This window comes from Agelaius phoeniceus, chromosome 8 (genome assembly GCF_051311805.1).
Source record: "Agelaius phoeniceus isolate bAgePho1 chromosome 8, bAgePho1.hap1, whole genome shotgun sequence".
In the NCBI taxonomy this organism is placed as follows: domain Eukaryota; kingdom Metazoa; phylum Chordata; class Aves; order Passeriformes; family Icteridae; genus Agelaius; species Agelaius phoeniceus.
Genome location: NC_135272.1, coordinates 31,954,890 through 31,969,654, shown reverse-complemented (window position 1 = coordinate 31,969,654; position 14,765 = coordinate 31,954,890). Strand labels below are relative to the sequence as shown.

Below are 14,765 nucleotides of genomic sequence, written 5' to 3'. Positions count from 1 at the left end.
GTAACAGAATCTTGTGTATTTCCAGGGAGTTGGACAGTCTCATACAGTCCCCACATTATGTCAAAGGGGAGAACCATCTTCATTTTGAGGGAGGTGTAAAACTTGGAGTTGGAGCATTTAACCTGGTATGTACCAACACTCCCATCCTGAGCTGCTGCCCTGCTACCTCCTGAAAATCACCCTGACTTCAGTTCCTGAGAAGTTCCACTGGCATCATACTGATCATGTGCTTAAAATTAGGTGTGTGCTCTGACAGTGCAGGATCCCAGTGCTGGTCTGAGCAGATAATAGCACTTCAGAAATAAAGAGATTGCTGCCCACAATGTGCTGTGAGGGCCCAGAGAAGCCTTGCCCAGGAGCACCAGTTGAATTCCTCTGCCTGTTGAATTCCACTTACTCTTTATTGACACTTGGAAAACTAGCAGGATCTAGGCTGTTAGCAGGGCAGTTGGAAGGGGTGGGGTACATGAATAAAGTTTGAGGCGCTGCTCCAGCCACTGTTGGCTGTTGTTGCTTGTGTTCTGGCCAAAAAGCAGATGAGCAAATGGTGCAGGATGGTTCCTGGAAGGGGACTGACCCAGAGATGGTGAGGGGTGATGGGCTGCAGAAAGTGCCTGGAGCTTCCTTTTGCTTGCATTGCTTTGCATGAGTCTGGCACGTGCCCAAATATCAGATTTACTGCACAAAGAACAAATATGGACTGCAGGGTATGAACCCAGCATTTCTGAAACATCCAAGAAGTACTGGAGTTACTAAGCATGTGCTGTGTAAACATATTTCTGTGTAGGGCATCCTGGAGACACAAGGTGCCTATATTAAACATATTTCTGTTTAAATTGCATGTAAAATACTGCAGGTGTATACATTTACCCTGAAAAATGTCATATAGAGGTGATTTTAGTAATTTTATTAATTATTTCTTGCGCTTGAAAAAATTGTAGAAGGCCATTGGTAGCTGAAAGGCAGAAAGTCTCTTACTGCATAACTCTTAACATTTTTCTCTCTAGACATTGTCCATGTTTCCTGCACGCATTCTGAGATTACTGGAGTTTGTTGGATTTTCTGGGAATAAGGTAAATGTGAACTAAATATTATTGGTATGTTTCCCTCACTTTTAATTTAAAAAACAGAGGCAGGAGTTTCTCTCTTCTCCCTCACATGAGCTGTAGCCCTCTGGTATCACACATGTGCACTGTGGCACTGTTGCTTTCATGCAGCTCAGTTTTACTTTATTTTTTTTTTCTGAATTATTGCACTTCAAAGGTTGTAGTACCATTGTTCAGTTTTGAAACAGTTGTGAAACATGGTAGAGGCAATGCCTAATACAGGGATGTCAACATATTTAGGTTTTTAGTTATTGGTCTTTTGATGTAAGCTTGTGCTCAGAAATCTGTAGCCAAAAGTGTATTCCTAGCCTTTAATATATTTATATAGCTTCCTTGGTAGTCACTGTCATTATGGGGTTTGAATGTTCCTGACAGGTTCTTGCATGGTAGGGGAAAACAAAAATCTATTTTATTTCTGCTTTAATAGCAACTGGAAATTTGAGTGTGGCACCTAAATTCTCCTGCCTAAGGGAGTAAGGGCTTTTTTGACTGTAGAGTAACCAGTCTGACTTATGTTGTTTGAGCAATATGTTTAAGGAAGGAAGTTCAGTAATGGAGCACCAGAAAACTCACTCTTTTATAATACTTTCTATTTACAAAACAAATTTTAAGGAGAAAAGTGTCTTTTTTAAATCAGAACTGAAGCCTTACGTGGCAGGTGGATTACTGTCATCACCATTTTATTGGTTTACAGGAAGGATCTTATATCTGAAAATAAAATGTCTTATTTAAAAGCAAGGAGCAGAGTGTGGATTACAATTTAGAAATTTCCAGGAGCTGACCAGGAGCTATTTCACATCAGTAAAGGCAAAAATCAAATAGTTCTACCTGTCAGTTTCAACAAGAGAGCATTTAAAGCAAATATTCTCTTAGAAATGTAAAGGTAATTCATGTGCCAGCAGAGTTCTGAGAATACTTTGGTGAGTGCTCATCCTACTCCTGCAGATGGAAATTGTCCCTGCAATTGAGTTTTCATTTGGCCCTGGGATTTCTTGCATGGCTGTGAGTGGGCTGATATTTGTGTTGATGAGTCAGCTCCTATTACAGTTCCTTAACTCACTCAAGCATGACCTAGATTACCATAAATTTGAGCAAAACCCCTGTTGTTTGCACACCATACAAAGGAGCATTTTAAACATGTTGATCAAAGTTCATTGATCAACAATGAATTTATTTGTTGAAAATTTTATTTTAACACCCTAAAAAATTCTTTCTGCATTTAACATTTGTGAGTCAGGTGCCTAAAGCCAAAAGCAAAATTACAATTACATGTGCAGTCCTTTCCAGTGGTGGTTTTCCAAAGTTTCCAACAGGACAGTAGGCAGGAGTCTAGAAGGTGAAAGAAACAGTGACAGAGGAGGAGAGGAAAGTTTGTTCATCTGTGCTTCAATTGTCCAGGAGATTTTCATACACCTGTGTTCGATGCTGCAGTCTTTCCCTTTACATGCTTACTCTGAGTATCAGATTGTGCAGCAGAGTCATGGTTAGTGCCTTGAGCTGTTTGTAGATTACCTGGGAGAGCTGTAGTGCACTGCAGGACAGCTTGATTTTGGTGTGGATGATGTGTTTATTAAAACTGGATATAAATTGCATTGTGTGATCTTCCAGGATACCAACCTACCTCAAAGCCAGCACATTTACCCCTGGGGACTCTCCTTTATCTCTGAGTCATGTCATGGGGAACAGCAAATGAGGACATGCCCAAAGCTCCAGCACTTCCTAAGCCATTTACAGGCACTGTGGACATCATGATCAACTTAACAGCAGTCTGGAATAGTAGGTGGGATAAGATCAAGAAAATGTAAAAAGTAGCCTGAGGCCATGTTTGTTCCCTTCCAGTCCAAGATGTGCCAGCTATGCCCTTTGCACTGTTCAGGCTCCTTTCCCTTGCATCAGTACTGAAATCATGGGCTTATTTGTGTTTAGTAGCACAGGCCCCACATCTGGGCAGTGAAGTTTGGTGCAGTTTTGCCCAGTTTTGAGAGAAGAGCCTCGTGGGCAGAGGGGAGTCAGGCCCCCTGTGCTGGGGAGCACGGCAGCCTCGCTGGGCAGGAGGTGGAGCGTGTGCCCCATCTGCACTCGGGTGTGTAACGTGACAAACCTGTGACGTGAGAGCAGGACACTCCTTGCTCTGTCTTCCTGGAAGCCTGAACCCTCCCCACTGCCTCCTCTGCCAGCTCTCAGGCTAATATTTACTCCTGGGCTTATTTTATAGGTGATTACAAATGCTGTGCTGCTAAACCGTAGAACAGTTTGACATGAGCCTACCATATGTTAAGTGCAATTTGTCAGGGGGTCAGATGACAGCGTGATTTCATGAGCAGGCAGGAAAACTGTCAGAAAGAAGCAATTTATTTCAAATTATACTTTTTTTTTTAATGTGGGAGGACATTTTTCCCAAAGCTGAAGAATATTCTTGATGTCTCAATTTCTAATAAATTGAATTCCAGTTTCTCACTAAGCATCTCTTTTGAATTGCATTTTAGTCTCTTCAAATTTTAAATGAAGCTTAAATATAATATTATTTAATGGGATACACTGAAATACCCTACCAGCTTAATCAGTCAGTTCTTTGTAAAGCTGTTAGTAGTATCCATCCTCCTTGCTAAACCTGCAGCAATGTGATCAGGCCATGGGACATGAACAATGACCCTGCTTTGCTTTCATTGTCAAGATCCCTAATTAAAATATTTATTTAAAAATAACATCCAAGAACTTTTGTTTCAGGAAAGTTGATGGGTTTTAGTCAGTAACAGCTGACATAAATATGAACCAGTCTCAGTGTTGTCTGATAATGATTTTGAGCATTGTCCTTGTTGCTGTGGGAATCCCCAGAGCTCACGTGGGGAGTCCTGAATGAAGTAGTGGGTGTCTTGGGACAAGAACTGAATCAATGAGATGCTGATATAATACAATGTAGTGACAGTTTTGAGAATTGGATTGTGGGATGTCACGAGGAATTTGCACAGAATGCTGAGTTACCACACTGGATCATGTCTGCTCTGTGCTCTACCTTATATCCTTTAGAGTAGTTTGTTTTGTGTGAAAATAAAACTGAAATGTGTTAATGTCAATTAGGGAAATTACAAAAATGTCTTTCTGGAAAAATTATGAACACTCACTGCCTTGACATCTGTCTTATATTGTCACCAAATGCCCTGTAATGGACTTTGTTTGGAGACTCATTCCTGGTGTTTTGGGATTGCTTCTATCAGTTGTGACATAGGTGTGGGAGGTAGTTATGGTCATTTATGGTTAGAAGGTGTGTCCTGGCAATTAACTATAATGTACTCACTGGTGCCAGTGCCTAAGTGAGTGCACTGTGTTTGCAGAGTTACTCCTCAGGCTCAAGTAGCTTCTTGTGATTTGGTTCCCAGATCCTCAGTCTGATCCCAGGGAGCCCTACATTGCCCAGCTCCTGGCACTCCCTTGGCTGGTGGGGATTGCTGGCTAATCCCTGTAGGCTCCCCGTGGAGAAAGGGTGGTGCTTGAAAAGGTGATTCATGTGCCTGACCCAGGCTGCTGTGCCAAACTCTTCCTTGGGGAGCACCCCTGCCCCAGCCTGGCTCAGAGGGAGCCTCGGGAGGCCAGCTAGGGAGTGTGGGATGTAAAACATGACTCCCATGACACCCTTCATAGTCCTATTTTCTGGGTATCCCATTCTGAGAGATGCAGTGTGCAAGAGGGTTTTTTGAGGAGAAGCAGCTTTGCTGCAGTGTATTCTACCAGCAAGAATTAAAATACTAGTAACAACTGCTTCTAGATTTCTTTTATTTAGGCTGTGTCTTCTACTGATTGTTATTATTTTAATACAGAAAGTTTGGGATATTTGGGTGGCAGAGTGAAAAGTAAAGAGCCTTTAATACCTCTGCTGGACTGGATAGGCTTCTGGACATTCCACAGAGTGAACTAACTTGCTCAGTGAGCTCCTCATGCCTGTGTAACTACTCAGTTCAAGAATTTAGAATTAAGGGTGTCAGATTTGAAGCCCTCTTCTGATGAATGGGCAATATTCTTAATCCAGTTACTGTAATCCAGGATGCAGTCCTGTGTAAAATGGGTGTGGGTTCATTCCTTGTTTATACAGATTATAACTTTGAGTTTGGCTGCACTCAAATATGCTTTTGAGACTAAAACATAATTGAGATCAACTTGACAAAGGTTGCATTATTTTATATGACAAACAAAGTCTGTTTGAATCATTATTAGTGCTATTCACATTCATTTTATATTTATTTTTATATAATATGGCAGATACCAAATGCTGTAAAGTCTAGTGCCAGTAAAGGCTCAGTGAAATATCAGCCTGAAGATTTTCATTGCAAAAAAATGTACTTTGGAAATATACTTTGGAAAATTTTTTTGCCAAAATTCAGTCCACAGAATGTTTTATTTTACTTCTACCTTGAAGTGCTACTTTTTAAAAATACAAATGTTTGTGGATTTCATCTAGGGTGTTTAAAGAAGCTGAATATATAATATTTTGTTACTTATTTGTATCAATCAAACTTTTCCTCTCAGCAGAAAATGAAGCTGGTTTTATTTTCCTAAGTACTTGATTTCCATTAAGTCACTGATTTTCTGTAATGATTTTACTATCTTTTTATTTCTTCTGTAGTGACATGCAAGTCAGTATTTTCATTATTTTGTCCCAACTAGATGTTATAATAATTGATCTGCAAATATGAGTCATATTTTTCCTTGTAGCAGTAATTAATGTAATACAAGGAGCTTTCAAAATAAAAACAAAGAGAAGCAAAATCACAACCTCCCCTATATTTATGTGAAAAACAATTAACTGCACTAGTTAATGTCTGAGGAAAATGAGAATATGATTACAGGCTTCAGTGCTTACATGGTAAGCAGTAAAGGCGCGGTAGTGCAACACCCCTCAGTCAACAAGGACACACAGGAGATGTAAATCTGTGCTGGGATCGTGCTCTGAGGGCTCTCCCTGATGCCCTTCCTGGTGCCTCTGCTAGACCTCCCTCAGGGTTCCTATTTATAGTGTAGCTGCTTTGGAAAGGTGTCCTTGTAGTCACACACATCGTGTTCCAGCAACCTTCCAGGGCAGTGATGGAGTAACTTGGACACAGATTTTGTCCCAGCACACAGTGGATGTCTTACTCTGCATATTTACAAGTGGGCAGATCTCTTGTTTGATGCATTTGCATATTTATATTCTTGCTGTTGATATCATGGAACTAGTCCTAGAGTGGGCTGATTAATGCTCTTGCCTCAGGAACTTGAATCCCTAAAGTTGGTTATCCATCATGCTGTCATTGGCTACGAACACAGTGTTATCCTTGATTGCTTCCCAAAGGGAACAGAAATTCTCTTCTTTTCATCATATTTTTCCACTGGTGGTAGTGGGCCAACATCATTGCAAAGCTCCTTTTGTTCTTGGCATACTTTAAAATGTCTTTTTGCCCTGACATATTTTCCTCTGTTCATTGCAGATTTTATTTTCTTGATACCTTTAACTCTTCTGTGCACTGAACCACAGCAAACAAGAATACTCTGTACAATGGTGATGTGTGGGTTTTGGTTTTTTGTTTTCAAAACCCTGTATTTTGTTTCTGGAATGCTGTTCAGCAGCACTTGGATCACAGTGATAGGTTGTCTCTTGTTTTTTTTATGTTAACCATGTAATACATCCCAAGCTGCTACTCTGTCACCAAGTGTTTTCCAGGCTAAGCAGTAACTATTAGAAAAGCTATTAGATAAAGTAGTAGGTGTATTTTTATCTTTAATTGCTGTATAAGCAATTAGTGCCTTTTGAAAAATTTTTGAGGAATTTTTCGGTGCCTTTTAGGGAATTTAGTGAGTGAGCAATCTGTAGCTGACCCTGCAGAAGTTAAGCCAGCAAAACACAGCCCTGGTTCTTTCCCAACACCTTGTCCCCCTCCCTGTGTTTCACAGGAACATGGTCTGCTGCAGCTTCAAGAGGGAGCATCTTCATACAGCTTTAGGTCGGTGCTGTGTACCATGCTGTTGCTTTGCTATCATACTTTCATGACCTTTGTGTTAGGTAAGATTGTTTATCATAACTCTTGGATTTGATTAGTTCTTGTGGGACACAAAGGGGAAAAAGATGATTCCATCACCTGTTTGTTGGTGAATAGTCTGTTTGTAAGCAGATGAAATGTAGGTCATTTGTGGGCCATTTTACAGTAATAACTGAAGAGTGTGTTTTAATTTTCAAGATGGAGGTTTTTTTAGCAGGTGAGAAGGGAGATACTGGGGATGACCAAGAAAGTTGTGAGAACTGAAATCTGTTTTAGCCAGGTGCATTGTTGGGGAGGTTAAAATAATGGCTGTAAGTGATAATTGCTTTGTTGACATTGGATTTTCTTTGGGAGGTAACAGCTTCCCTCTAATGTGTACTTCTGTGTTATCTCCTGCTAAATCATTCCACAAAATATGTTTGTCTGTGCCTGAGTTTTCAAGTCAGGAAGCACAATGTTTTCAGGGCTTCCTGCTGCTGCCTTAGGGCAGCACCAACCTGTATTTATGCTTTACTTAGTGGAGAGAGGAACCAACATGTTGGCCAGTTGAGGATGGAAAATCAGTACCTTGCATTCCTGTTCTCCTTTTTTGCTTTGTTTTCTAACTATTTTTATCACTTGCATTTTTACACATTCTAGGGACAGGAAAAGGAAATGTTGAGGAGGCAGAAAAACTACTTAAGCCTTACTTGGCACGCTATCCAAAGGTAAAATGAATCATAATTTATTTGGTGTGGTCATTTAATGTTTTCATGCCAAAAATCAAAGATTTAGACTGTTTGGCCAGATTGAAAACTGTTATAGAATACTTGTGTTTTTATTATTATTTATTACAGGGAGCCATATTCCTGTTTTTTGCAGGGAGGATAGAAACACTAAAGGGTAATATTGATGCGGTAAGTAATCATTTTGCTCTTGAGAAAGTAAATTTCAAAAGCTTTGGAAAAATTCCTCCAGGAATGTTATTTCCTTTTTGGCTAATGCTTCCTCTGGCTTTGGCCTGTATGTAATTCGTAGTTTATTGAATTACAAACAGGAATTTTGTACACTATTTTGACTTGTTTCTCCACCTCATTTTGCTACCCCTCTCAATTTCTGGTGATAATGTAGCCCACCAGGATTAATGACACAGTTTTTTCATTGTCTTTCCCATCCTGCAGCAGATTGTATCTTTAATGAGACCCAGTGGTAATCCTTTGCCTTCAGTGTGAACAGAGTCATAAAAGACTAGAAAAAATTATTAAGATGAAAAATGCATGCCCAAAACACTCTGAGACAGAGTATCAGCTGGTGTGCAGGGCAGTAGCTCCCTTGAAATCCATGGAAGTGCAGCAATAAATGTCAGCTGAGCATCTGTCCTCTGCCTTCAGTTTTCTAATTTCCCAAGACACAAACATTCATTTTGAATATGCTTAGAAACATAATTTTAAGGAATGTGGAGCTCTGTGGCAGGGTAAACTTGCTAGCACCAGGATGACTGTGGAGCCAAGAATCTCTTGGGTGAAGCGATGTGATTTTGGGAAATACTGGAGCCATGCAGGCAGATCTTGGAGCCCCAGTGTGTGTTACAGCTCCACTGTGTGTGCATTTACACCTGACTAAGGCAATGTTTGGCAATCTCTGTGTGCAGGCAGTCCATAGGTACGAGGAATGCTGTGAAGCTCAGCAGTACTGGAAGCAGTTTCATCACATGTGCTACTGGGAGCTGATGTGGTGCTTCACCTACAAGCGCCAGTGGAAAATGGCTTTTTTCTATGCAGACCTGCTGAGCAAGGAAAACACTTGGTCAAAGGTAAGTTCAGCTGAACAGGAGGGCAGGAGGCCTCTATCTACAAACTTTCAAGTAAATTGAGTTGATTTTTTGTAGCTTTGAAGGTGAAGAGCGTAAAGTAAAACCTGGCCCGCTGTGGCTGCTGCAGAATGATGTGAATTCCAAATGTCCAAACCTGAACAGATGGTGGGCAAGCACAAATCTTTTGGGCCCAACTGGTAGATGAAGAGCAACTTGTTAAAGATGCTGTGTATTGACTGGTTGTGTCATCAGATGTTGCCATTAATGGTTGTCATTTCTTTCATTATGCTGTGGGTAAAAGCTCTTCTGCTGGTGAGTGAGCTTAGCCACGGTGGTGCCTCCAGGGTAATAAATACAATTAGAAGTGGCGCCTGTATCCCTGTGCGTCTGGAAGGGAGGAGCTCTTCAATCCAGAACCCTGGTAGCTCTCTTCCCTCTCTCTTCCCTTTTTGCCTTTTAAAAAATATTTTCCCTATTCCAGTTAGTGGGAATTTTCCTGAGCTAGCTTGACTTCACAGATATGCTGGGCAGGAGCTCAGCAGTGTCATTCACCCCTTCCCTTGGAATCCATGAGCTTTGCCCCTTTCAGGTTCATTAGATGGTCTTGAACTCAAACTTCTCCTGCCCTGGGCAGTTCATGTCACATTCTCTGCCTTTGCTTTTTGTGACTTGGGCAGGGAGGCTGGGACACTTGATGGTGAGGACTGAGGAAAAGAAGTCAGAGTTCCTCAGTCTTCTCCAGATCCTGGGTAAACTTGTCTCCTGGTTTCTTCCAGAGAGGGCCCACATTTTCTCTAGTCTTCCTTTTATCACCCACATACCTATAGAGTCTTTCCTTGATGCTCTTTCCATCCCTGGCCAGACATCAGGCTTAAGTTTTCCTAACCTGATCCCTGGCCATTCAGACAATTTCTCTGTATTCCTACCAGGCTACCTGTCCTTCCCTTCATCCTCTGTAGGTTTTCCTTTTTTGTGTTTTGAGTTTGTCCAGGAGATCCTTTTTCACCCACATGGGCCTCCAGGAGTTTTTGCCCAGCTTCCTCTTTTTTTGGGATGCGTTGCTCCTGGGCTTGGAGGAAGGGATCCTTGAGTATTAACCAGATTTCATGGGTCCCTCTTCCCTCCAGGGCTTTATCTTTTGGAGCTTTACCACACAGATCCCTGAAGAGGCCAAAGTCTGCTCTCCTGAACTCCAGGCAGTGACTGTTTCCTAGAACTTACTATTTGGGATATGTTACTAAGTTGTGATGGGACACAGAGACTGTGTATTATAAGGTTTTTTTTCTCTGAGCATGACCTTATCTTAGGTTTTCTAGCACGTGTTCCTAACAGTATTAAAAACTTACTTTACTCAAGCATGAGATTTGTTCTTGGAATTTGGACACAAACTATAAACTTATAGATACTAAGCAAACACATACATGATTTAAAAACAATATTCTGTACTCTCTTTCTAAAATACTTATCTCTTACTTAAATTTTTGTAAAACTGTGAGCAAAAGCAGCAACTTCTTCCCTTTATGTTGCTGTTGTGCTTTATATGAATAAAGGTGATGCTGTAAATTCATTTTTCTATATAGATATTCTTCATTGCATTTGCAGGCTACTTACATTTACATGAAAGCTGCTTATCTCAGTATGTTTGGACCAGATGACTGCAGTCCTTTTGGAGACAGCGAAGTTGAATTATTTAGGTAAAATTTGCAAACTCACAGTTACAACAATTTACTATCTTTTCATGTCACAGTGTTGGGGGAACAGAGTGAAAATTATCGTGCAAATAGCATTGGATTGGTAAGAAATTGCAGAGTTAACCATCCCTTGGACTAAAGTGGACCCTGAGTTTAGACAGCAGATTTCTCCTGGCCATACAGTGGCTGCTGCTGTTCCATGTAATGCATTCTTTTTCAGTTGCTTCCTTTAATCAAAATGGAATGTAAGATGTGAAAGCCTTCAATAGATTTTTCTGCAAGATGTGTTCTTCCTAAGTGGGAACATCAGCACAACTTGATTCTTGGGTTCTGAGTCTCAGAGAAGTAAGAAATAATTAAATGTGCAGGTGAATCTATGCATTATAAACACAGTGAGATAACCTCACTGTGTTAATGTAATGTTTAAGCTCAAAAGGCTTGTTGGGGCAAAGAAAATTTGGTTACTTTAGGTTTACAATTTTTATATGAAGTATAGTTTTTTAAAATGTGATTACATTAATCTTTTCAAGTTTTCTGTCTTTTTGTAATCATTATCAACAGATTTCACTGAATTTGGAATCCATTATGAAGTGAATAGTTTTAGTCTTTGGGAGAATGGGGAGACAAAAGCTAGGTTGCCTCTTTCATAGTCTATGAAGAGAGATGAGCCCTTTATAAGTCAGGTGCATCATCTAATTTAATCTTTCAGTGGGGAAGAGTCCCTCTCCTCCTGCTTGATTAAAGAGGAAGCCTAGAGATAAACGTGCCCTGCATAAAGACAGCTTTTGTGAGTATGTATTGCTCAGCTTCCCCGAGGTAGCAATAGCCCAGTGTGTAACAGCTTTTTTAACTTCTCCTTGGTTTGATTTTTTTTTTTTTTTTTTTGGTTTTGAAGTTTGAATGTCTTCATCTCAGAGGTTCACAGGGGAAAAATTCCTTACGTTTTCCTCTAAACTTTCAGGATTGTTCCCAGCCTGAAACTGAAAATTGCAGGGAAATCTCTGCCCACAGAAAAGTTTGCAATTCGGAAAGCACGACGGTATCTTTCTTCAAACCCCATTCCTTTGCCTGTCCCACCTTTGGTAAGTAAGAAATATCCACACACACCCCTTCTTCAACATTTTTGTAATTTAGAGAAATAAACCAGAGATAATTGGAATAGTATCTTTCCGTGTTTCTAAGGTAAACCCTCTGCAGGAGACTGGAATGTTCCCAAAGCAAAGCCAGATGAATGCAAGGAATGCTGTAAAACTGGGGCATGCACCAGCCACAGGGAACTCAGCCAGCTGTTTGTGACACGTAAATGTGTTGCATGTGTAACTCATTATTCCAGCTATAGAGCAGCGTGCTCCCAACAGCTTTCTTTTGGTCCCCTTTGGAGGAACTTTGCCCTGGGTCTCTTCTGTCGTGTCACTTGCTAACAGAGCACTATAAGGTACAAGGAGGGGTGGTGTCAAGGAAACAATGGAAGATTTGGGCACTGCATGTAAGGAGCTGTTGAATGTGCTCCTGAATGTTTGCAGTTTGGTGCTCTCCAGAGCAGCTCATGGGTGCTGGGGAGAAAAAACTGACTCCTTTGGCCACCCCAGAAAACCACTGCAGTTAATTTTTTTTTTCCCTGTAATGCTGGCCTGTTCCCTGTGGCCAGTTGCATGAGGCACCCATTGCACTTACAAAAATCTGTCTGCAAAGAACATGTGAAAAAGAACATAAACCATTTTTGAGTCCCGGGATTTGCCAAGTGCAGTGGTGTTAACACTTGCAGCGCTTTCAGCTGTTGTGTTTTTAAGAAGAAGATGGAGAATTGGTAAATATTCTTTAAGAAAATGCCAGAACAGGGAGAGCCTCTTGGAGACCACTCCCCAGCCCAGCAGGGGTATGTGACACTGAAATAGTTGTTACAGCAGAGCATGGGTATTCACCAGGGGCCGTGTTCCACTAGTAAGACTGAAGTGAGAGAAATAATTAGGTTACTTTGATGTGCCTTTCAGGTTTCAGAGAGCAAGGAGTGCACACTGGGGTTTGGCTGGGCTGTGCTGCTGGGATTTTGGCAGAGCAGGTTTCTGTAGCAGGAGCTCCCCCCGTCCTTGGCTGCCGTGCAGTTGCGTTTCCGAGGCAGCAGATGCCGCAGCTGAACAGACAAAAGCACTTTATGGATCTGGAACTGGGGACAGAATCTCAGCTCCAGGATTTTTCTTTTCATGATCAGAAAGCTTGCTGGAAAGAGTGAGTCCTTAAGCAAGTCTTAGCTCAGAGATTTAGCTTGAATAAATGTGGTTTGAATACTCCTGTTTGAAAACCATGTTAATGAATCTGTACTAGTACCAGTAAGCTCAGCACAGGTTTTCCAATCAACAGAGACCAGATGGTGAAAGCAACAGTGACTGTGGTTAACATGCTGCTTCAGCTATTCTAGCCTGACAGCTTTTTGTGCCACAGTTCCACAATTCAGTTGTTCTATATAGGAATTTTATCCAAATGCTTTAAATTATCACCCACAGAGAAGGTCATGTAAATAAATAGAATAAATATATCACACACTGATCTCTTCTCTCTGGTGATCAGTGACAGAGCCTGAGGGAATGACATGAAGCTATGTTAGGGAAGGTTTAGGTTGGATATTAGATAAAGGTTCAACCACCCCAGAGGGTGATTGGGCACTGAACAGGCTCCCCAGGGAATGGTCACAGCACCAGCCTGACTGAGCTCAAGAAGATTTTAGACAACACTCTCAGGCACAGGGTGGGGTTCTTGGGGTGCTCTTGGGCTGGACTCAACAATCCTGGTGGGTCCCTTCCAGCTCAGGATGTTCTGTGGTTTTGTGATTAAATAGGTCATGAAGGCCAGTTGTAAGTCTGTATAATATTTTAATCTTTCCCTTTGTGATTGGTAGTAGCAATGGGCACATTTGGTGATATACTCTAAGAATCCCAATAGCAAAAAGGAATTCAGCCAATAGTTTTTAATAAAACTTACTCCACGGACAGTTGAATAATAAAGTTGCTTTCTTTGGGAACATCAAACAAACCTGAGGAACCTAAGCTTACAGTTCAGATTTAAAATTCTGTCTGTTTGACACTTGGCTTAAAGGTTTGAGGGTTTGGTTTTCTTTTTGGTTTGTTCTGCTGTCCTGAGATTTCATAATTTTTCTGTGGAAGCAGTGCATTGCAGTTATTTATGGGTATTACTGCCTTTGCTAGGATAGAACTGAAAAACAAGAGGAAACCTTAATGAAGTGACAATTAGCCATGTGCCGTGAACGTTTAAAGTCTGTTTTGTTGGTACTTGCCTTCTTCTATAAGTGAGAATGTGTTTGCATTCTGTTCAAGCAATTTCCTTTGCATTGTTTTCAGTAAGTGGCTCTTGAGGTGTCTCCCAGGGCTAATTTGTTCTGATAAACAGTGTAACAAGTTTTCAGTTGCAATGAAAATACATTTTGACAAACTGACTTTATTTAACGAACCTGTAACTTTTTCATCATACAGAGATAAACTGAAGTATTTGACAACTACATTTATCCAGTGCTGTAATTAATGGTGCTGTCATTTCTCCCTGACCCCAGGAAATGATGTATATCTGGAATGGCTATGCTGTAATTGGAAAATGTCCCAACTTAACAGAAGGCATGTTAGAGACTTTAAATGAAGCAGAAGAAGCATTGGCAAGAAGTTCAGGTAACCAGTGGTAGGGTTTAAGCAGTTATTTTACACTGCAATAGCTAGAGATACTATCTGTGAATAGAGACACACTCATTAGTAAAGTTAATTGGGTCACGGGAGGAACATAGGTAATGAAACCATGAACCATTTATGCAGATAGGAATTTTTTTATTTTTAAGGTAGCAACTATTTACAATAATAGTAAGTGATTTTTCCATCCACAGATGTGTGTTAGGAGTGGTTTATGACATGTGATAAAGGTCTGTTTATTTTGTTAGATGTCATCAGGATATTCATTGACTTCATTACTTGGATCCTGAAGCTCTGTTACCCTCAGATTTTGTTATCCTCAGTTTTGAAGGATAAATAGGAGAGGAGTTGGTTTTTTGTTTTAGAAGTGCTGTCAGTTTGTGATGTGATCTCTGGGCTGAATGTTCTGGTGTCACCAGAGTGCTGCAGAAATCCAGGACACCAGGGATGGCCTTTCTGTCAATGAGCACAATATGGGA

The 14,765-nt window shown here is 40.8% G+C and overlaps 1 protein-coding gene across 5 annotated transcripts in view; it reads left to right on the top strand.

The window, feature by feature from the left end:
• Positions 1–14,765, top strand: part of TTC39A (tetratricopeptide repeat domain 39A) — a 51,274-nt gene that overhangs the window by 22,552 nt on the left and 13,957 nt on the right. For 3 of the 5 annotated variants that reach the window (XM_077182509.1, XM_054638098.2, XM_077182508.1), the window contains exons 7-15: positions 26–125; positions 1,008–1,073; positions 7,029–7,137; positions 7,754–7,821; positions 7,951–8,010; positions 8,745–8,906; positions 10,509–10,600; positions 11,559–11,679; positions 14,160–14,271. In XM_077182509.1, the coding sequence (XP_077038624.1) occupies positions 26–125; positions 1,008–1,073; positions 7,029–7,137; positions 7,754–7,821; positions 7,951–8,010; positions 8,745–8,906; positions 10,509–10,600; positions 11,559–11,679; positions 14,160–14,271 (890 nt within the window). Of the gene's footprint in view, positions 1–25; positions 126–1,007; positions 1,074–7,028; positions 7,138–7,753; positions 7,822–7,950; positions 8,011–8,744; positions 8,907–10,508; positions 10,601–10,830; positions 11,385–11,558; positions 11,680–14,159; positions 14,272–14,765 lie in introns of those variants that run through there. The other 2 variants (XM_077182510.1, XM_077182511.1) reach the window with 2 other exon arrangements.